Source organism: Sinohyriopsis cumingii, chromosome 15 (genome assembly GCF_028554795.1).
Source record: "Sinohyriopsis cumingii isolate HCF-2022 chromosome 15, ASM2855479v2, whole genome shotgun sequence".
Classification (NCBI taxonomy): domain Eukaryota; kingdom Metazoa; phylum Mollusca; class Bivalvia; order Unionida; family Unionidae; genus Sinohyriopsis; species Sinohyriopsis cumingii.
This window is the reverse complement of record NC_142975.1, coordinates 111,397,337-111,422,347: the sequence shown is the minus strand read 5'-3', so window position 1 is coordinate 111,422,347 and position 25,011 is coordinate 111,397,337. Positions and strand designations below refer to the sequence as shown.

Here is a 25,011-nt window from a genome sequence, read left to right as displayed (position 1 = left end):
CCTTTACATAATTGTGTCGAGTTTCTGTAATTTTACTTTTGAAAGAAAGAAGAGGCAGGAAGTGAAAAAAGGAAGGATGGAGGGGATTAAGTTAAGAATAAAAGAATGAAGTAATCTCTATCCTTGGTATAACTCCGGGTCCTATAAAATAATTTACCCCCGAGCTGTACTTAAGATACCATAAATTACGTACACGGCTGCTATGTAACTATGAGTAGAATATACTGATTCTACCACAAATAGCTCTAATTTTGACGCTAGTTATAGATTCACGAATGATACAGGAATTAAAGAGGTGTACTTAATTATGAACGGTGTCTTTACATTCTCTGACTTAGTTGATTTATTTGCTCTTCGAATTAGCTTAGTGATTCTAATTCTAACTGACTGAGTTCTGACTTGTTTCCTTCGGTTTCGGTTAGAGCTCTATATAACATTTGCCCTTTTTGGATCTCTTTCGTGAAATAAATAGATATTTTCATCGAAATCCACAAACAACCTACCATGCACTCCCTCGAGCACTCATTCAGAAACCGTCTTTGGACTTTGTTTGAGAGTTTCTCCCCGATAACAAGTACACGTTATCATATGTTCTTGGTTCTCGTCAGTTGTCGAGTGCTAAACCTTGTAACCCAAGAAACAGAAACGTGGCGGACCGACGCCAGTTTTGTTCTTGTCTGCTGACGCTTAAGAGGTGTGTGTGTTTTTAACCGGCGAACGAGGCTCTTGACGTTTCTCGAACACGGTTCTTGGCGTTAGGGCGAGAAGAACCCCATTGTACTCGAGTCAAGAACCTTATTTTAGTTTCTTACCAAATTAATCGAAACATCTTCGGCCTATTCCGTCAAGTCGAGAAACAAACTTCGGCTATAAATCGTCCCCACTGAGAACTATATTCGAGATTAATTTTTATTCACGTAACACAACATGGTGGTGGAATAAAAGAAAAATCAGTATGGGAATATGTCGTCCTTTTCTGTCGCAACGTATGTGACGCACTCTGCTTGAGGCGAATCAGAATACCTATCCAAATTTTGTTTCTCGACTTCTAATGTTTCAGTCGTCACTCAAGTGTACCTAGAATATATGACAGCCAAGTTGTTTTTATCCCTGGGTGATCTAAACCTTAGTACATCGTCTCTGCGCATTAGTAAAGAAACACTCTCACTGGTTCCTACTTTGCATATCTTATCAGATATCAAAACCCAATCATAACCAAGCTTATCAACCATGCGCTATATGGTGGCTCTAATGCATCGAGTCAGTGCCGGATTACCAAATAAGCAGAGTAGGCACCGGCCTAGGGGCCCCGCGAGTCCGCGACAACGGATCAAAATAATATTGATAAAACGTATTAGGAGATAATTTGTGAGGGTGGCCTCAAGATTTAGACTGCCTGACGGCTGCTGAGTGCTGCCTTGAAGTATCATCGGTCTTGTGATCCATCAGTGCAAATAAAGAATTCATGACATTGTGATCCTACGTTCTTGCTAAAATGTTCCTATTCTGCACTAAAACCACTGTAAAGATCGCAGTGTATGCAATTTAAGTGTGAAGGACGGTGTTATCAAAGCATATGGTTTGCTCCAGGTGACATTTTACAACCACATTTACATCGTTGTGGCTATGGTATTATCCCAGTCATGGGATCTAACACATCATGAACGTTTGACTGCCAACCTCACAACGACCAATAGGAACGTCTCGGCCTTTTCCATTGCATGCTAGACAAAACTTTGAATGCAAAAAATGACGATTGTGAATTGTTCTCAAGCACATGGTTTTCTTGAAGTCATAATGAATAAATTGCTTGTCATCGCTAAAAGTAACGTAAGCAATCGTTTCAGACTATTGCACCCGAATTATTTCTTCACATTGTTGACGACAATATGGCATGAGAAACATTTTCTTTTTTAAATTGCAGGTATTTCTTTAATTGTTACAACGTCGTAGAGTATTATGGTCATTTCATAAGAATCTATTGTTCGCATATCTTTGTCGGATTTTGGTCTTCCAAAACCTTATGATTTGGGAAAATATCACTATCATTATCCCGTGTCTCTTTCAGAGAGTCTAAGTTATTCGATTTGCATCGAAAAGAGCCGAGAGTTTATCGATTGCACATTTACCTACCATACTCGAGTCCGTTCTAGTTCTTAAACATAAATATATAGTTTATTTAAAATTTTTAGAATGTTGCGAAAGGTTCATATATGTCTCTGACTGAAATTTTCCAAGAGAAGTCAAAATACATACAATTTTTCTTTATTATTGAGTCTTTTCTCTCAGAGTCTTTTACCATGTATAGGTACTTAATGAGGCGTACGTGGCAGTTTGAAAAATATATTGAAAACAAAGACACTATTTCGTCAGTCTTAATATTTTTTTCCGTAGGAATTTTCGTTCCATACAACACTTTGCCTAGATTTTTTATTTGTTTTTCATCATTTTTAAAGGATTACATTGAAATTGCATTTTAATTTCCGGTCAGATGTGACCCTGAATAAAATACCTTCCGACCATAACTTTTTGAGTACAGAGCTGAATAGAAACCAATTTATACTACTCAATTAGCCGCCGCATCTAGTATTTCCAGCTGGTTTCCCGTACATAGGCGGTGAAGCCTAAGCATATTCCGATTCTTGATGGGTATTATTTATTTCTTAAATAACGCGCACGCAGATTTGTCCCTTGAACCAGACCTCTCACACATCATCGTGTGCTCGCCGATGAATGAAGATTTGAAGAAAAAAAAAACATTTTGTTTGTAAAGCTCCTTTCACATAGTTTGGTCAAGTGAGTTGATTGGCGATTACATGAAGTGACGAAATACATCATTGTCATGATATCATTTTTTTTTCCCCGGCGTAAATGTCAACAATTTTAGTGGCTGAGTGTAACATGCTTTCTTCAGCAGGATATCTTAATCAAGTGCTCATTGATGATATAATGAGATCTTACCTGACATGTATGGCGGAGATCTACCGAAGTCACATGAAAGTCTGCTTGAACTAGACTAGCATCCAATGCAAATATCATAGACCAAGATCTGCAAGCGGATAAAGTGTTGGCAATTTAGGATCTGTGGTTCTGTGCTGTTTATTTCAACATGTCTGCAGAACAAAGAGGGTAGACTCCAAATAGCTGGCACATTATGCGAAGGCAGATCTGGGTTTAAGTTGCTCGTAGTGTGGCGCACAATATAATCAGATCAACAGGGTCAATGGAAAGCAGTATATTCATCATAAACTGCAGGCTACAAAATGTGTTACATTACCTAATTTGAAAAGGCCCGGATATAAAACTGGGCGCTTTCCAGAGAAAAGATATGGTTTCCTTCAAGGACTCATCCGCGTGAAGGACAGTGTCTCCTGCATTAACACAGCTAACAACAGTCGTCTCCTCTCCAGGTAAGAATCGACTTTGCGGTAAAAAGGCTCCATTTTCAGTGGCAGACGGTAGAGATAACATTCGAAGGACAAATCCTCGAAACGCTTCTCTCCCTGTGGATTTAATTGTGACTGAAAGAGACAAAACACAGTTACAATATTTTTCAGTACTGTATATTGTAAGGTCACACATGGTACTCGCCTTTACAGGTCACAGACGTCTCCGCGTTGGTGCGAGTCTCGGATCGTCCAGTGTGGTAATGTCAGAAAGCTTGCCAGTAGCTTCCCGTTGAGTCGGTGGCTTTTTAACCCGCAAGAAAATACTACAAAACATGCACAAATAGAAACAGCACAAAACAGTCCCCCCCCCCTCTCTCTCTCTCTCTCTCTCACACACACACACAAAAAAAAAGAGTGGAAAAAACAAGCTTTGAAACATTTAACAAATTATTTATTTCCCTGGAAAGATACCGTAAAATGAAAAAATAAGAACCTACGGTTTTAAGAATCAAATCCAAAAACAATCCAAGAATAATCCACGAATAAAATTTTAGAAGTCCTGATAATAAAATGTTCTAATGAATTCAAGTTCGATTCCCGACGAAGAATACAAGATGGAAGGTGATGGCGTATGCTATATCCTGTATAGTGTGGTTGTCTACAGTTCCTTGTAGAAACACAAGAAATATAACTCCGGTTTTGGAAATCCGAATAAATTTTTTAAGAAATGTCGTTGTTCAAGAATTCCGTATGAGCACTCAGAATATTTCCAGAGAAAGGAATTAATCTTTTAGAATCCAAATAATCTGAAGAAAAAAACATTAAAATGTAATTCCCATAATGACACAACAAAAGAAACACCCTTACGTCCCAGTGTTTAGGAGCCCGACTAAAAGATCTCTTTCTAAGAAATGGTTTAAAACTTGAATATTGCGCAAAACAGAGGGCCGTATAAGGGTCACGTGATCATATTTACATCACCTATTCTCAGAATGGCCCTGACAAGAACCAATCACTTTACTCAAAGAATTAAAAAAAAAAAGTTGTTTGCTTCAATAAAACTATTTACAAGCCTAGGGTCACGTATTCAATACAGCCTCGATCACACTCTTATTATTCTCACAATAAAAATAAATTACTTTAAAAAAAACTTGTTCACGCGACTGTTACTAATTTTGAACTAAGGTCGGGAACTAGGTCAGCTTTAAATGTTTCCAAAATGAACAGTCAAGGTCAAACTATTTTCTGGAAAAGTATCGAGTTCCTAGTAAACGAAACTACATTATTTTGACATATAATAATTCCGATTTTTATGAATTGACTGCGTTTTCTACGCTTTGATTGGATGTAAACGGTCACTTGATACTGAACTGGAATTTTTTACACATCGATAAATTCTGCGGACTACTTTTGGTTCCCTGTTACCAGATCATTTGATGTGAAGTTTTATCTATATCAACGCCTTACACCCTAATAATAATAACAACAAGCTCCAACCCACCCACTCATGTGATTTTCGATCAAAAATGACAAGCCACAGCTTAAAATCGATCATTAGAAGTTAAAACAATGTAATTCCACATACCTTCCTGCACTCCAACACTCACCCCATTTTGCCGAAGAAGGCATATGGCAGGCTTTAGAAGCCAATCTTCGGAAATCATTGCATTTTACCTCGACAACATGTTACTGCAGCGGTTATTGAATTTCATGTTCAAAAGGTTCGGCAGCGGTTATTAAAGGTCAGGGTCATATGTCAACCAAGCGTTGACACTACAAATGGACACGATTTTGCTTTTGAGAGATCGAAATCAGTAGAAAGTAACAACGACGTTGCTATAACAACACGTGCCATAATCAAGCGTAATTTTGAGAATAAAAGGAATATTCCTAGTTTAACCGCAACAATCATTTTGTTATATATTAAAATAGTGATCATGACAGTATATCACTGGCATAATCCGCGATGACATTCTACTTAGTATCACTGTATAAGACTCGATGAATCTTGGCTGGCGAAGATAGGGCTACGTATTTTATCGCAGCTAAGAGGCAAATGAATGAAAACTTCGATGTCAATAAAAGTGAATGTTTGGTTGGTTAAATCTGCTGATCTGATGGTAGAAAAGAAGTAACTTGGAATCATAAGGACTAAATGATCATGGTTGGGTATTTACATAGTTTACATAAAGTCCTACTGGAAAAGTAGCGAGTTCCTAGTAAACGAAACTACATTATTTTGACATATAATGAAATTAAAAAATAAAAAGATTTTAAAACTTACAAACAAACAATAAATTAAGATATAAATTAAATCAAATATACATAACTATGCTGATGAAGCATTAAAGCGAAACCGGTCACACATTCTGCGTGTTGGTGTTATATAAAAAATAAATAAATAAATAAATAAATAAATAAATAAATATATATATATATCTTTTTTATTTGAAGAGGATACAATTTCTTCTCAGTTTACGAATCCGTGCTTCTAAAACTGTCTGTGAACGCAGATCGCAACAGACAGTGAAACGCATTCTTTTCGAGTGCATTAAGTTCCATCCACCTATTGAGGCTTCTCCATCTGCGAATGCGGGTCCCGATAGTCAGTGGGAGATATTCTTGTCGAGTGTATCGACTGCCATTCATCTCTTGAGATAAACGTTATTTTCCGTTTGTTCTTTCTTTTAAAATATGAACATTGATATGCTGCTTTTCAGGTTAAATTTTGGACTTTGAAAAAAAAGAAAAAAGAATGAGACTGTTATGAACACCATATTTCATTCTGCATTTTAAAGATTTTTCTATTTTTAACTCTTTCTATACCGTTTCCAAATTCGCTGACATATGTACCTCTTGTCTTTTATCTTAGAGGATTGTATACTTACCTTCGTCGTAACTAGGTTTATCGTCCTACTGATATAAGCATTTCTCGACCATGAGACAGAGAAATCTAGCTGTTTTGCTAACCTTACTTTTCTTATGTCAGTCTAGTCATCTCAGACCAGTTGTTTCAGTCAAGGTGTCCACGTGCTCAGAACTGCTTTAAACAAAAGAAAAGCTTGTTGTCTTCTGCTGTGCCTTACGTAGTTGTTCTAAAAACAACCAAGCAACAACAACAACAACAAATATATGACAAAAACATAGTAACTTAAATTCAATACATCAATGAGAACACACCATACAAAACATTTCGAGAGACACACACACACTATTTGGTATTTTGCTAGTTAGTTTCACACAGCATGGTCAGTTTTATCCTATATGAAGGCCTAACTCAGTTCATCTTCAGGTCAGAGTCATTAAATGTAGCTAAAGCCACCTAACTAAATTTAAATACATCGTGTGAGATAAATTAGATACTGTTAGCTACGTTTTATCATTTAAAAACGCTGACATGAGAATTGACTGTGCTACAGATAGGATAAACTTCTTAATGTTGTGTGGAATGAACTATGATAGAAAACAGTGATCCATGCATTAGGCCTCCAGGCTACATAGTCTCGTTGAGAAACATATAACCCGTTGACTGAAATATCCTTGTCTTGTTCCAAAATCCCAACAAAGATTATATTAATCAAGTGACACTATATACATTACCGGCCACAAAAATCCTTATTCTCTCAACAACTACAGAAAACGTAGTAACAGCCAGAAATGTGTTATGTCAAACATGATTTCTTCTAATTATGTTAAGCATCTGAAACTGTGCCCCAGTACCTACAATCTTTAATGATAAATAATGCACTTACCAGCCAAAAGGAATCATTTATCCGTCCACACATTAATCCATAAACAAATTTCACTGTAGTACTTGCCATATTTCCAAGACAGAAGAAGTAATTTTCATAGAAACCGTGAATTTGAACGTTCAGCGCATTGTTGTCCGCTAGGGTCCGTATTTGGAGGGTCTTTCATACACGGGGGTAATTTTACAATCAGTATTAATTACAACACAAGTATGTCACAAAATAGTTTCACCTCCTCCAAAGAAAAGGAGAGTTATATACAATAGTGCCAAAAATCTCCAATTACCCATGAATACTCTAATGCAACAAGTTACTGTTCGTTACAACTTATACTAAGTACAACTACAGTAGAGATGTGTATCCATTTTCGTTTCATTATTTACAACATAACTTTTCAAATTGGAACTGACGAAAATGGAACATTTTCTTGTAATAAATGTGAATTATTTATTTTTAATTTCATATAACATCCATGTACTAATTGTGATAATACCTCATTACTATGCGACGTTTTATGTTGGTTTTTTTTCTTTGCTCACGCGTATAAACTGTGTACTTCAGATGCAACGGTCACACCACAGCCCTCATTAACATAGTTGTACTATTGAGCCGCATGTAAAAATTTGGACGTGAACTGTATTACACTAGTGAAGAGTTCCTTTTACTTTAAAGGAAAATATTGGGTGAGAAAAATAATCTATGTTGGGGTTTTGGACCGAAACAAGGAAATTCCAGTCGCGCAGTTACAAATAGTGTAACCCCTTAACTGGGATTTCCTTGTCTAGGTCCGGACCCAAATATTAATTCTATCTGTCGTGCTATATCCTTACATTTTTATTATCTAACTTTACTAGGTATCATATAGCCAGGATACCGCTGATGTGTCGTTAATATAGCTCCCTCTGAAAAGAACGTAATTTCTGGTTGATTAGATGGCAAATACACTCATACCCCGGCTGTGAAGGCATGTAGCATGAGATGTGTAGTCAGCGCCGACCATCGGCTCAGGTGCAGTATGAATTAATGGCCATCAACTGCATTTCTAGACGTAGAACCACTGGATTCAGACAGGCCTGTACGACAGTGAGTGCGGCCATTCGCAAATTTCCCTGAGTTAAATCTAAGTCACGACACAATCCCCAATCCAGTACATACCTTCAAGTCCTGATGCGATAGGCCAATGGCAATGCAGCAAATATAGATACACTGGGAACTGTAGCTGTAGACCGAGCAGAGGGTTGATTTTTGTTGACGATAACCAGCGGTTTAACTCGGCAGCCTCCTGAGTGACTCAGAGGCCTTATCGAGGATCATACTGCTCACCTCCGTAGCACGAGGAAGGGGCTACAAACGGTGTCATAAACTTTGGAGTCTTCACCTTAACCCTGTTTAGCATACCGCAGCTGACTTGAATCCCAGCTTAGCGGTCAAAAACCTATCATGAAGACAAGATGACGGAGCTCACCAACGGTTCATGGAACATACGCACACTAATGGACACATCATCAGCATATAGGCCAGAGAGAAGAGCAGCAGCACTAGCCCAGTGAGAAACTCTCCTAGCTGAGGTAAGACAACTCACTGAGTTGTAGCTGGCAACACCTTATTCTGGAGTGCCGAAGTAAAGGAAAGCCAAGTGAATCTGGTGCTGAGTTTGCCATCAAATCACAGCTATTTAGCAAGCTCACAAATCCCCCCAATGGGGTGAATGAATATTAATGCAAATGAGACTCCCACTCTCTGAAAAAATATCATCAGTTCCTAGGCACCCACCATATCCAACCCATATCAGATCAAGGACATTATTATGAAGACCTGAAGTCTCTTATCGTAGACGTACCAAGAGGAGAAAAGCTTATAAATGCTAGGGTTGGCACTGATCACCAAACTCGGCAAGGTGCCATTAACAGAAATACGCTGCACACGACCTCCTAATCACCAACAGAGTTTTCCGCTTGCAAAACCACAATTCTTATTGAATGCCCCCATGCTCAAAGTTTTGGCATCTTTCTGACTACGCAATCGTCAAGAGACTGGTCAGCAGGATGTCCAAGTGACGACAACCGTGAGAAGTGCAGAATTCTGGACTGACCACAAGCTCGTAGTTACCAAGCTGAATAGCAGGATTCAGAAGACGACAAAGCAAGAAAGTGCACAGAAAGCTTAATGTCACCAAACCAAAACAGAAGAACGTAAAACAAGAATTTATCGAATAATGGTGCAACCAACTGGATACAATCGATATCAACCCCAATAATGTCGAGAAAAACCGGGTACCCTTCAGAGACACTGTACTCAACTGCACTACAAACACACGGCCCACCACAATTAAGCATCAATATTGGTTTGATGAGGACGATGCTGATATACAGAGACTTCATACAAGACAGCAGATCATCGTCTAAGAAGGCAGCCGTCAACAACATCAAGAGGACTGTCCAGTCCTAACTCAGAGATCTGACATTATTTTTCTCAACCAATTTTTTCCAACGAAATTAAAATAACCTGACCCTTGCAATTTAGTTAGCAGATTTAAAACAGTATTGATCAGGTAATATTACTGCTTCTCATTTTATATAAAGGCCACAGCCCTCATCAACGATAGTTTTGTTGTTGTTAATGCACCGCATTTAAACATTTGCGCGTGAACTATATTGCCAAAATGATGAATTCTTTTCATTTTAAAGGATTTTGTTGGGTGAGAAAACTAATGTACTTTGGATTTGCACTGAGACAAGGAAATCCCAGTTGTGAGGTTTTCATTTTGTATGTCTTCCCGCGAGGCTTGCATCATGGGGATACGAATAATGCCTCAGGAAGGGACATCATGTTGATAAGTTCATGTCTCCGTTTTGAGTATTAGTGAAAGACCGAGGAAAGAAGTTACTTAAAAATTTCAGGTTTAGTCAGTCAATAAGTGTGATGTTTAAGCAGTGAATTGACCTTAGATGCATATTGTAGAAAATAAAGTCATTTATGTTGAATTTCTTGCGATGTTTTGGATACGATCAGGATTAGAGTAGGAATTCAATCATTTTGAGTGTTACTAAGGAGTTGTAAATGCTTCGGGTTGCTATGACTTTAATGCAGACGATCACCAAAAATTATTTTTACCTGCAAAATGATCGTAAACATTTTAAATGGTAGAATGTGCATGATAACAAGTCCTAGGGTAAATAAATAGGTACCATATCAATAGCCTAAGCGATGTTTCACTTTTATAATTATTTTTAGCTGTTATACATTCTTGTTTTTGCTCTTTTTCCTTGCGGAAGTGATCGATTTTGTTGGTCTCGTTAATGATGGGGACTAACTTAAATGTTGGATGACTGCCGTAGGTTGTATTCAGTATTACACCTACATACATTATAGGATTCGTCTTCTTTTCTACCGCTTCATTTATGACACGTTTGTGAGGAAACGCCCGTTTCACTAAACTTTGGTACATTTATGAGAGGAAGTGTAGTGTTCAGGCCCCCGTTTGGCTAAATTTCACTTTATGTCTGGGAGGAAATGTAATGTTCGGGTCCGGGTTTCACTAAACTTCATTACATTTTGGGAGCTGTAGTGTTCAGTTCCCGGTTTCACCAAACTTTACCAAATTACTCGGAGGAAATTTAGTGTTCAGGCCTCGATTTCACTAAATTTCACCGCATTTTTGACCGCTTCGGTCGCCTCTGGTGCAAGTGGTCGCTGGTTCGAACCCCGACCAAGTCATACCAAAGATTTATATAAAATTATACTAACAGCTGCCTCGCTTGGCGCTCATCATTAAGAGGTTAGTGTTAGGACTGATCGGCCTGGTGTCAGTTTAATGTGACTGGGTGGGAAATGATGCTACATGCTAGACATCACTATAAACTGCCACACTGCATACATGGTAGCGATATGACGGAAAAATTGTTAAAGCTACGTTGAAAATCCAAATCTCTCTCTCTCTCTCTCACACATACACACACACACCTGTGGGAGGAAATGTAATGTTCAGTCCTCGATTTCCCTAACTTTCACCATATTTTTGGGGCCGAAAGGTTGTGTTTAGTCCTCGATTTCACTACATTTCACCACATTTATGGGATGGAATGTAATTTTCAGGTCTCTGTGTCATTAAATTTCATTACATTTGTCATCACATTAACATTCCGGACTGCCCTATTTATCATATGTCTGACAATAGTAGGATTTAAGTTAATGGTACATATCAAATAACGAATAAAAACTAATAATGATTATTTTGATCATGTTCAACTTCGAATTATTTTTATACTTGAAAAATAAGTTAAGAAGTCCTTACATTATAGGAAATATTTAGATTTTTATCAGAGAGATTTAAAAAGATTAAACACACACACACACACACACACCCCGACACAGAGTTGGGATACTCTTAAAAATATGTTATACATATTTTCTTAGACAAAGACTATGCAGAAATATAGAGTATTTGTTTAAATTGTATTTGGTTGACGTCGTTTATTACTAACCCCTAAGCCGTATTTTCTGTATTCGGTTGACGTATTAGTTCTATACAGGTACGTATTGTATTTGGTTGACGTCATCCATAATTAGCCTCGTACACGTATGTACTGTATTTTTGTTGACGTCATCTATTATTAGCCCCACGCACGTATTGCTGTATTTAATTTAAATCATTATTTTGCATCTTATGAGCCGTGTTTCCTGGTTTCAACACCAGTATTTAACACTTTATTGGCTATATGATTCCGAGGTAATGGAAGCAATGTGCCTTTCCCAAGGACACATCAAGGATGTCGACCTGGGTGGCCTATGCGAGTATCGAACTGGCAACCCTAGGATTATGAGTCTGAAGCTGTAACAACTGAGCTACATCGGCCCTCCTCTACCAAGTAATGGACACTAGATCCAGGTCAATAAATGCCAAAACTTTGAGGGTGTCATGTTTCAGAATCTTGTGTGTGCAAGCCATCAGTTGAATATGCAAATTCTGAGAGAGAGAGAGAGAGAGAGAGAGAGAGAGAGAGAGAGAGAGAGAGAGAGAGAGTAAAGCTAGGATAGCAAATACTTGATTGTCTGCTTAAGATGTGTACATGAAATTCCAATCACACCATCCCACTCAACCTCTTTTCTCTGACTGTCTCGCTCTCTTCTTTCAACGTTCAAACATATGGATGGGAAATAATCTTAGAGTGGTAATGTAGTTTGTTATCTTTAAAATTACCGGTGTTCGATCTTGCTATTAAGCATTGTTCAAATGTGTCTGAAATTATGAAGCGTAAACAATGGATCAAAAGCCCTTAACCAACGTAACGTGTCTAGGTACAGAATTTTGTTATGAAAGATTATATTTCCCCAGGTGAAACATCAGTATTATCAACCCTTTTGTCAAGACTATGACATAAATAAAAATATAAATAAATGAGTGATGGAACAATACATCTGTCAATCTGGCTACATAGTTAGTTCTATGGAGATCAGTATATTTTTTTCTTGCCGTCATCTTTGGCGAAGATGGCTATTGAACATTGCTGATTTTATTATAACCGAATACCACAATCTTTGCAGTAAACACGCACCAAACTGGATAATATTGTCTTTTATATGGTAAATTTATTAGTTAACATTATGAAAAGGTTGGAGTATTTTTGTTGTGTTTTTTTTTTTTTAAAGAAAAGGAAAAGTAGGAGCGACTATGGAGAATACTACGTATCAAGAGAATGCAACACACTTTGGTAATTCCATATGTCACTCCTGCACTAAGATACAGACTTAATTTATTTGGACACTACGTATATTTTTGTGTACATCTTGTTATATTTTACATGTATTTTGTTTTGAGGATTATGATAAGATACGAAGTTGAGGCAACACAGAAAAATAAGGAAAAAATGTGCCTCCGTACATGGATATAAAGTAACGTATATATCAAATTATATATCCAATACACATGTTAAAACTAAATTATTTGCCTTATTGGTCCATTGTGTTTTCAAATCGAAAGGTAACTAATACTTATCGTTTACTAAACAAAGTAAATTTACGCTCAGCTCAATAAGTTTTGAAAGCTAATGTCTTAGAAAACTGCCGGTGTAAAGACCTTAAGAAATCTTTGGCGTACGTTATTTAGTGAAATACTTGTCTGAACAATCATACTTACCATTAACAATATCACCCGGTGACGTTTGAGTGCTGTTAACCAAAATTTTAAATGGACTTGGTGTTGTTTGATGTGATATCAAAGTTCCATTTTTGTTCATGGACATAATGCGTCCGCTGTCACATAAAAATTCCACGTTTATCCGACCAGTATTCACAAGCACCGTCTTCTGTCTCTGATGGCTCGCTTCATCCGGTCTCATTCCAGTCCTCAATCGATCCCACGCGTGATAGTTGGAAGCTAACTTTTCAGAGCCTTTTGGAAAATCATGTTCTCTTTCCTGGTTAATGCTGAGTGGTATTACAGCGTCAATGAAATAAGCAGCATATCCAAATATTAGAATAATTTGTACTGTGGCACTAAATCCTCTTCGTCTAGATGGCGAATACATTGTGAAGAACGGGTAGTATACGCCGTTTCACTTTGAGTTGAGATTGTGTAGGAGTTTAATAAAAGCGACCCTTCTCGTCGAAAACTTCAAAATATTCATGAAATTAATGTATGTTTTCCTAGCTCTACGTATCCGAATTAAACTGCTGATCACGTGACTCTGCTTTACACAAAAATTCAAAGGTCCGTCGCGGGGTTATGCAATTTTACGGATTTAATCAAATCGGTAGATCTCTACACGTAACAGGAATGCATTTTTGAAGTGTCGTGTAGATATAGTCAAAACGGCCATATTCAGTTTAAAGCTTTACAGTCACACATCGAACTGTGACATTTATTTAACCGGAATAAAAAAAAAGAGAGTTGTACACATTTTTTTTCCGCTCAGGAGCCTCTGTCAATTTTACGGAAGTTCTAAGTCAAAGTGACACATTAAAAAGTTTCGTTCCGTACTACATGTAAATCCCCAAATGTGTATTCGTCGTTTACCTACCTCTTGCCCCAGAAGGCGGAAGAAGAAGAAGAGAGAGAGAGAGAGAGAAATCTGTTTGGACCGATTGGCCGACTTTTTCCTGCCTCGGAGATACTGTCTTCCACGTTTAGGGAATTTTACCAAGTCTCATGTATAAATTCTTTGTGATCAACATTTATTTATGTTTGTCATTTTCTGTACTATACAACAGTGCAAACTGCGAGTGTGATAAAGTAGCTAATATTTGTCCGGAGTTTGTATACAATATTAAAACTGTTTCAACACGCATAAGGACTCACAATGTCTGCCAACTGCAACGACGTTATTTTCTGAAAATGTTATATCTTAGAGGTAGAACTTTGCACATGTCGCACGTTTTACGTCCAACAAATCTGTAAGAAGACACCAACATGTATATTTCGGCAAGAATTTGGGAGAGGGATATAAAATGAGACATAGCAAAACAACAAGCTTGCGGGGGAAATAGAAGAAGAATATTTAAAAAAAAGAAAACAAACCCCACAAGTCGTAAATGGACGCCATATTTTATTTTTAAATTCGGAATTATGGTGCAAAACAAGAGACTGGATATATATTGCAATTATTATGAAAATACAGCAAACAATTGTAAAAAAAATATTTTTAGGTCAAACGTAAGTCACAGCAAATTATTGCATTAAACAGTTAGAGTAAAAAAACGACTAACGCAGTTAAATCCTTGATATTTATATAATAACCATTACATGATGTAAAACTGGGAATACGCGTGTGCTACAAGTACGATCACAAGAATGAAAGCCTTTCAAAGGGATTGGCGTCCAACTTGCCAAGGAACATTCGCTGGAATCCTCATCCCATTCGCTGTAATTTTTACAAAATAAAATATATTTTATTCCTTTTACCTGCCGTGTATCAAGGTTATCTGAGATAATTTTTTAAAACAAACGCCTCAACAAATTGTTATCAAAATGTTAATGGTTGGTCACACATTTCTGAGAGCTCGTACTCTTCTCTTAGCTTATCGAACAAAGTTTTGAATCCTACAACATCTAAACCTTAGTACATCTTCTGTGCAGATTACTGCCCGAGAATACTTGACTGGTTCCTACTATTATTCCCTAAAGAAAGAAGTACGGGAAACTGCCAGATTCTTTTTGAGTTAACTGCAATTATAATTTATGACTTTATATATATATATATATATATATATATATATATATATATATATATATATATATATATATATATATATATATATATAGAGAGAGAGAGAGAGAGAGAGAGAGAGAGAGAGAGAGATTGACTAGCTTATTGAAAATGAAGTGAATCAATCCTGTAAATTTAAATTTAAAATTATATTATTTGCAGTACGAATCTTGATCGATTCGTGTCGATTTATGTACATACCAAAATGGAGTAGGATGTCTTCGTCTTATATTAATCCAGGATATTTATAACACACACAAATCCAATACAGTGTCTTTTCCACGAACTAGATATGCAGCGTATACAGCGGAAAACAGTTTTAATAACTTTTGGCTGGATTATTCTACTTATCAAGAATTTCAAACCCGTTAAAAGGCAACTGAAATGATGAATCTGACTTTTTTCCCCAAACGTCCCAATAAAAGTGCCTGACATCCCCGTCAGCATCTTTCTTTAAATAGCCTTAATTTCATTATCATTTTTACTTTGATGCAGTTTTACGTTGAAAAAGTTTATTCAATTCTACTTCTTAAAAAATGCAAGCGAGACCTTTTTTTTTTATTTTGAGAAGAGCTTTCTGAACACCTATATTTTGTTTAACCAGGCAATAAAAACACTTAAGATTAGTACAGACTGTGACAAAGCCTGCTCCGCACAGGAGCTGACTGGTCTGTCGCATTTATTCTGGTATGCTCCGACACACGAGGCAAAAGCCATCACGTGAGGTATGTAATTTTGCTCATGCGTACTCCGGAATAGGTGTGCCATAGGGCCACGTGCATATATAGCAACGTCTTCTCCTCCATGTGTCTCCCATGGCAGCGGCACAGCAGCGGGAAAAACGAAATCCTTGTGATCTGCAAAACAAGATGACGAGGAATTAGCTCAAATGGTTGTTGTTGTTGTTTGGTTTAACGCCATTTTTCTGCACAAGATAGGCTATACATGGCGGTCAGTATAAATGGTCGAGGAAAACCTGGGAAAACCCCTGAAAGAACCACCGACCCACGAGAAGCTTCTGGCAAGCTTTCTCACATACCCACATAGGCCGAACCCGAGACTCGAAATCTCAACTCGTAGAATATTTGATCGTTTCAAACTGAAACAATTTCTTAAACGACGGGAACCTGTCCAACTTCCATCAACGAAATCGATTTATGAGTACGAACTATATCAAATTTTCATACCATATCATATCTCGATTATACTGAGATGTTCAAATGACGTATCGAACACATCCTTAAGTACCAACTTGTTATTGGCCAGCTTAGGTTAGAGACGTAAGAGTTTAACGTAGATCTGACTCAGCAAAATTTGCTTGTCATGTCATCATTATGCTTCCATACTCAAACTCCACGCCTTATGAAAGCAGGAAATAGTTTAACAATGTTTAAATAAAAATGGAAAGCAGCAGCTGCAAGATTGAGTGCAAAAATAATACTTGTAATTTTCCTAAATTGTTTTTCACGCTTAAACCTATATTTAGTCTCTTAAAGTTATGTGACGAACTTATGGGCCTTTCCACTCATTTGCATTGTAGAAGACATTTAAAGCAGAATTATATATATATATATATATATATATATATATATATATATATATATATATATATATATATATATATATATATATATATATATATATATATATATATATATATATATATATTCCCCACCTATCAACTCATAAAAAAACTAAATTAACATTAACATAATTTTCTTGAGCACTGACGCAAAACACCAACCTGTTTATAAGGGATACGAACATACTAAATATAAAACATCCCAAACTTTTGGTGTATTAGCAATAGGTTAAAAACATGAAGCCTCAGAGGCTTGAAAATAATAATTTGAATTGGTGTACACTAACCCACTCGTGTAGAAATGCAACAAACTCTAAAAAAATTTTTTTTTAAGTAACACACTGGCGTAGGAAATATTGTACAAAATTTCCACGATAATCCTGGAGAGTTATGATTTACTTACAAAAATTCACTAATGAGATGTAACAACACTGAAATAATAAAAATATTCTCGTACGCTACTGCAACATTAATTTATGTACTGTGAGAATACCAGAACATGTTTTTGTGTTTTTTATTGTAAAAAAAATCGATATTTCCTGGTGCAGTAACACTCGATGGTACTAATTTACAAAAGCAGTATATTATTTTGTCAGTATCACACTCGTTCAAGATTAGGAAAATCAAAAAATTAAATGTATTAGCGCATTCAAACCGAAGTGCAGTTAATAAAATGTTTTCGTCCAGGATTTACAGATTAGGAATTGGTACATTGCGTCCACAGTCTTATAAACACTGACGCGTGTTGTGGGCGTAAACCAGAAATTTATATTGAAAACTGCAGCGAAGCTGCGCAAAAAAGTTTGCATTTTGTTCTGTGCATATCAGTTTAATTTACATCTGTGGTAGCGGTTGAGAATTCGTTGACTTTCAACTGCTTTATTTACAAATATTGCACATAACTAAAAACACACGATTTAAACTTGACTTAATAAATACACAGGAAACCAATAACAGACAAAGCGTAGGGAGAACAGCTGACAAATCTTGTGAAGTCACGTGCATTACAGCATTTGGAACATTCTTGTCTCTTTCCGATACAAGTTAAATAACTTACACTCTGAAAGAGACTTTGAGGTGAAAAGTCTGACGAACATACGGCTATACGTGCGAAGAACGTATTCTTAAAAAATGCTAGATTTTGAAAATAACACCCGTCGACGTTTAAAAAAATCAATGAAACACCCGCACTTTTAATTTCTAATATTATTCCTGCAACTTTGTCGTGAATCAAATTGCAGAAATAATTCGGTTTCTATAGCCTTAATAGGTTGGTTACGTTGCTAACAGTGTGGGCATGTCATCTAGCAAATGTCAATGACATATCACATAATAAAACCCAAGGGCTTTAGAGCAGTTCAAAATTCCATCATTTATATCTGAGTTTTATTTTTCTAGCATACAACAACAACAACAACAAAAAACAAACGCCAAGGACGTTCTGACTGATGCATAGTGTATTGACATCGCGAGACATCATGGAGATTTGTTGCTATAAAACGAGCGTGTTCAAAATAACCAACAGAAATAGTTTTATTTTTACCTTTCTTTTATAAGCGTTTCGCTTTTCTAGGCTAAAGAAAGCTTCCATTTCTGATAAAACAATTCCGTCTATTCCTAAAATTGTGTCAATGTCCGTTAAATCTTGGGGGAGACAGATTAGGTGGATCATTTTAATTTGAATCGATGTTTTGATTTTACGTACTCCTTTTTATATACCAGTGAATGTCTTATCTGGGCTCGGTCATTTTATTATTTAAGTGTAATTTTGTAGAGTACGTGCCTTTACGAAAATCTAACACACACACACACACACACACACACACACACACACAGATTATATAATTAAAAGACACCAGTGATCGTTGATTTTGTGACCTATTAATACTGCATTCAAAATCTGGATATTCTACTTCAGTGTTGTCCTTTTCTCTATACAGTTGGTATGGTAGATAAGATATAATTCACCAATGTATAGAATGTACGAAGGTTATTTTAAAAGTTCTGAATATTATTAAACAGTACGACAGTGCATCCCTTTAAAGGACTTCCCATGTACCTCTACGAACTTTCTCAGTCTGATTACCCAGTTATTAAATGTTCTTTTGCATTCATTTAATGGTATGGTGTTATAAACAGGAAAACGGTTCTTCCAGCCACATAGCGGCTTTCAAACTGTCTTCACTCTCGTAACGAATCTTTTGATACCAATAATCAGCCAAACTTCACTTGGAGCTAAATCTGAGCGTTTTGGAGGATGCGGCAAAATCTGCAAGTTGTTCTCCTTCAGGAAGTTTGTCACCTTGGCCGATTATGCGTCAATGCATTGCCATGTGCAAAGGAATACAGGCCGAGTCAGGTACATGGATAACCTGGCCTTTTTCATCGAAAAAGTAATTTCATGTTTCATCATATGCAATTATCTCATTCAAACATCTCTGGTCACTCTCGTCATATTTGTCGAGTAATTGCTTGGCGATTTTAAACTAAAGCCCGATTTTGATCAGCCGTCAACAAATACTGGACCCGTCTTGCACACACTTTTTTGAGTCTCACCTCTGTCTGCATGGGTTCGAGTCTAGGTTCGGCCAATGTGGGTGTGTGAGAAAGCTTGCCAGTAGCTTCTCGAGGGTCGGTGGTTCTTTCTGGGCATTTCCCAGGTTCTTACTCCACCATTAATACTGGCCGCCATGTATAGCCTATCGTGTGCTGAAAAAATGGCGTTAAACCCAACAACAACAACAACAACTTTTTTGAGCTTCAGCAGATTCCAGATTCTTCCACATATTAAGAACAGCTGACGAGTTATGTCTCTGATAATATAGATGTTGTCACTGAGAATAGGGCATCTTCAGCAATTTCCCTGTTCACACCGGCCACTTTCCGGCTATCGTAAACAAATGTCTTCTGGAACGTGGATCATCTTCCATGGATTCACGACTATCTTTAGAAAGATGAAACTACCTAAATTTTGTAGTATATGAGACTTAATTACATCCATAAGTTTTATTCTCGTCTACCTTGCTATACCAGTCATAGTCCCATAAGAGCGGCCGCATTTGATGGTGTGCTGTTTGCTCAGTTGCAAAATTTTATTTCGTTTTCTGACAATTTTAAGTCACTGTCATTTAACAATGTTAAGTCCGGAGTCCTGCATATGCAGCTGTATATCAGTTTTAAGAATATAATTTGTCAATCGATCGGCATTAAATTTATTGACAGGTTCATAGAAACAAAATAGTTGCATTGACCTACATGTATCTAAAAATTTTATAACTGAAAGCAACTGAAGTTAAAAAATCACAGGTGATAAGGAATCGATTTTATCATGCGGGAATGTTCAGTACTTACGCATGTCAATCCCCGTAAGGTTAGACCGATTGCCGTTTGGCCCGTTTCCATAAATGAGTGTAGAATAAGAAAGATTGTCTAAGGGCTGTTCGTCCCAAGCAACAGGGGTTACAAGACCTGCAAAAGACCATATATTTAGAGTCTGGTATTTTCACAATGTCCATGCACAATGATTATACATTGAGTTGCATGGGAAAAGAAACTCGCTGAGGCCGAGGACATCTGTAGGTGTGTAGCTATCTTACACAAACTACAAATAATAATAATAATAATAATAATAATAATAATAATAATAAAATCACAGCTCAAATAGTGTTACCTAAACCACTTCTGTTGTCAAGAATCGACGCACTGGTTGCATATATCAACTAATCATAGATGTAGTAGTGAACATACTAAACTATCGTCTACGAAACGAAACGACGGCGAGGTTAAATGTCCATAGAAAAGTTCTGTTTTTAAAATAATTTGTTTTATGTAGATATATGTGCATGGTTGGAACATATCTAGTAATTCAGATTTAATTATATTTACTTTGAACACCTCTGAATTGCTAATATGAAATCGAACTAAACTAAACGGTTGCGTAGTTATACGGTTAAACATTACATACACCAATCCAATAGTTAATCAAATTCTAAGTTGATCTGAAGACAGCCTCGCTATCATGCAATAATTTGCTCAAGGACATATTTTCTCCTTATCAAACTACAGTATATGTCAATGTAGCCACGAGAGCTCCCTTACTGATCTTAAATAAATAATTAATTATTGTACTAAAATTTAATACTAAAGTGGTTTTTACCAAATTCTATTCATTCCTGAACCTTGAATAATCTGCACGTTAGCTATCATCACACAACTCTCAATGGAAAATTATTGATTACTATGGACGTTTACAATAACTAACTGGCACTAAAATGGGTAAAGAAAGCGGACGTATGGTCTAATCATTGCAAGTACTTAGGGGTAGTTCAAAGTGTTATTCGTCCTTCGAGGTCGAAGATGGCCATGACATCACAAACTGGTTTGGTTTTGTGAGCACGTGAGTGACTGATCAGACTAGTTTGTGCTCTGAATTGTCTGCGAGACATGGGCAAGGAGATACCAATTAGACACATGGACAAGGAGATACCAATTAGAGCTGCCTGGCTGTCTGCGACACATGGACAAGGAGATACCAATTATATCTGCCTGACTGTCTGCGACACATGGGCTAGGAGATACCAATCAGAACTGCCTGACTGTCTGCGACACATGGACAAGGAGATACCAATTAGACCTGCCTGACTGTCCGCGACACATGGACAAGGAGACACCAATTAGAGCTGTCTGACTGTCTGCGACACATGGACAAGGAGATACCAATTAGACACATGGACAGGGCGATACCAATTAGAGCTGCTTGAATTGTCTGCGACACATGGGCAAGGAGATGCCAATTAGAGCTGCCCGACTGTCTGCGACACATGGACATGGAGATACCAATTAGACACATGGACAAGGAGATACCAATTAGACACATGGGCAATGAGATACCAATTAGAGCTGCCTGACTGTCTGTGACACATGGACAAGGAGACACCAATTAGAGCTATCTGATTGTCTGCGACACATGGACAAGGAGATACCAATTAGACACATGGACAAGGAGATACCAGTTAGACCTGCTTGAATTGTTTGCGACACATGGACAAGGAGATACCAATTAGAGCTGCTTGATCAATAGGTCACGTAATGCGGTTTCGAGATTTACGCTGCTCGTGCTTCTGCACTGTCTCTGCTCTTCTATTCGTAGTTTTTAGCTCCAGTATGAATGATACTGCGCCAGCTGGAACAATCATGTGTGAGATCTTCCCAAACCTCAGAATCAACTTTGAAGTGTTTCAAGGATGACATGAGGGAGACTTTGAAGAGTTTCTTCTGACCTCTCGAAGATGGCTTCTCTTCTTTCAGCTCGCCGCGGAAGATCTTTGGTAGTTCATCCTTTGACATTCTGGTGAGTGGCCTGTGATATTTCATCAGCACAGTGTGGATGCATGGAATGCCTGTCCGTGTGAAAACGTCTGAGTCTGGGACTCTGTCCTGTTATTTTATTATAGTCGTTAGTATCCGAGGCATCACATGTGAAAATGGTTGAGCTTTCTGGCATAGCATCTGTGCACTGTCCAGGTTTTACATGCATACCTGCTTGTTGTCAACACATTGTCCTTGTAGACCTTCACTTTTTGTTTGAAGAATGATGCCACTTTTCTCCTATACTTTTGATCGTATGCTGGCTAATGCCACGCTTGATGTGGTAATTCTGGCGTTTGTTCTTTATCGATGTCGACTACACGTGACATCGCTGCCGAATTAGATGAAATTGTCCACTGCCTGGAGGGTTCAGACATTCACTGTGATGGAAGGCTTTTCTGGTGCAGATGGTTGGTGATACTGATACTTCTTGATACTGATTGTTAGACAAAAATGGTATTGCGCTGAAGAGAAATGATTCATGCTCTAGGGTATGTCATATTCGGATTTAAAATTCATGGACCAATAAATACGTATTATTATTTTCAATATTTGCAATAAACGGTGCTTTTAATGTGACATAAAAATGCGCGACATTCAGTTCTGTGTACACTGTATCACGCCTCTTGCATGTCCTGGTCTCAAAATGTTAACTTAATTTAATGTGCTTTATCAGAGCATTTATAACACGATCATTCTGATGGATGAGAAGATAAATAAAGAAAATATTCACCACTTAAACGTACGTATAATAAAGTTCTCAAAGATGACAGCAATATATTTGAAATAGTTGGTACCGAACATTTACATGACCTGTATGACTTGAACTTTACACGAGCCTGTTTTTTTATAATAAATAAAATTTTATTTTAATTTATCAATATCAAAATTAGTCTCTTTTAGAAATATTAGCTTTTATTTCGTATTAATTTCCTTTTATTTTAGCCTTTCGCGTGCGAGCAAGTCCCACAAGAAGCCTACATTATATAAACTCTGCCTAGTCCTTCTATTGGCTGTAGGTAAATATATATGGGTTTGATTGACATGTCAAATATCAAATGACTCTAGATATTGAATCTGTACACTTGCTGTGCTAAGGCTATGGTTATATGCAAAGAAAAACTTTTTTAATGCATACCACTGAAAGAGTAATAGCATGTGAGATCTACAAAATGCTTTGTGAAATTAGAACTACTTCAGTTGGATCTTATTCTTTTCTGATGTCATCCACGTTTCATTGTCGATATATGAAACCAACTTGTCCTCTGGGCTATTTGTCCAGTATTGTTGTATTGTGTACTTTTGTCAATAACTAAACAAGTTGGATGTGCAAGAAATAGAAAAAACTGTGTCGAGGAGAAAACATTATTTCAAATCATTTCTGACTTACGTTTATACTATCGAATACTATCACTCCCTCTCCAGAAACGAAACGTATGATAACCTGATGGTCATACTAACCAAAAATGTCATTTCCCCTGTAAGGATACCCTGATGGTCATACTAACCAAAAATGTCATTTCCCCTGTAAGGATAACCTGATGGTCATACTAACCAAAAATGTCATTTCCCCTGTAAGGATAACCAGATGGTCATACTAACCAAAAATGTCATTTCCTCTGTAAGGATAACCTGATGGTCATACTAACCAAAAATGTCATTTCCCCTGTACGGATAACCAGTTATATCAAAGACATGCGAATGATCAGCGGTTACTACGATCAAAGTATCCTGCTCATTTGTTATCTCCATGGCAACTTTGACGGCGTCCTCCATGGCAAGCACTTCATGCAAGGCCTTCTTAGCCAAGCTATCATGGTGGGCGTGATCAATCCGGCCACCTGGGAATGCATTATGGACAATGTATGTAATATATAACAAAAAGTCACAATTACACGAGTCTCAGTTCTTTTTAAAATGTTTTATAAGGAGTGATTTTCCTTTCAGTAAAACAAAATCGACTTCTTGTCTGATAGTCCTACAAATGGAATTTCAATTTGAAGAAATCACCTTTATTCAACATTGGAACAATATGGGGACATTTTAGAGTATACCAGCTGATTAACATTTAAATTGTAATTAATGCAAATTGCAAATCGGAATACGAAAATCAGAGCAAGACATGGTTGTTCTCTTGTCATTTGAAAAGAGATATAACTCTTGTGTAACTAAATGGACCACTGGTGCTGAGGGAATCAGAATTGCTTTTTATGACCTTGAAGAAAGTTTACATGTGAAAACAAGAAAGAGAGCGATTAAAAGGAAATTCGGGCTTGCATGAATTAGTCTCTGTATTTCCTTCATGTTTATATGATACATGTATAATAATGTAAGCATAATTAATAACTTGATTACAATCAGAGAACTGTCATAACGTAAAGCAAATAAACAAATCAAACACTATTATATACAAGTAATGAATTATTTAAGCAAAATATACAACAGAAAGAAAGAGAAACTCGGTATTTAAAGATGCAATTACATTTGTGTATCCTCCTGTTATGTGTGTGTGTGTGTGTGTGTGTGTGTGTGTGTGTGTGTGTGATTTGGATTTTTAACGTGGCTTTAACAATTTTTCAGTCATATCGCTACGTTGTCTGCAGTGTGGCAGTTGATAGTGACGTCTAGGACTGGGGCACCATGCCGCAGACATGTAGCATGATGTCCCACCCAGTCACATTATCCTGACAACCAGACCGACCAGTCCTAACACTAACCTC

At 37.1% G+C, this 25,011-nt stretch overlaps 1 protein-coding gene across 1 annotated transcript in view; it reads right to left on the bottom strand.

Moving 5' to 3' along the window:
* Window positions 1–14,662: 14,662 nt before the first annotated feature.
* Window positions 14,663–25,011, bottom strand: part of LOC149782488 (alkaline phosphatase-like) — a 37,183-nt gene continuing 26,834 nt past the window's right edge. Inside the window, exons 9-11 of the mRNA XM_089933905.1 lie at window positions 23,941–24,132; window positions 20,276–20,392; window positions 14,663–16,199 (exon numbers count right to left, since the gene is read on the bottom strand). Coding sequence (XP_089790031.1) covers window positions 15,928–16,199; window positions 20,276–20,392; window positions 23,941–24,132 — 581 coding nt within the window. The 3' untranslated portion in view covers window positions 14,663–15,927. The remainder of the gene's footprint in view (window positions 16,200–20,275; window positions 20,393–23,940; window positions 24,133–25,011) is intronic.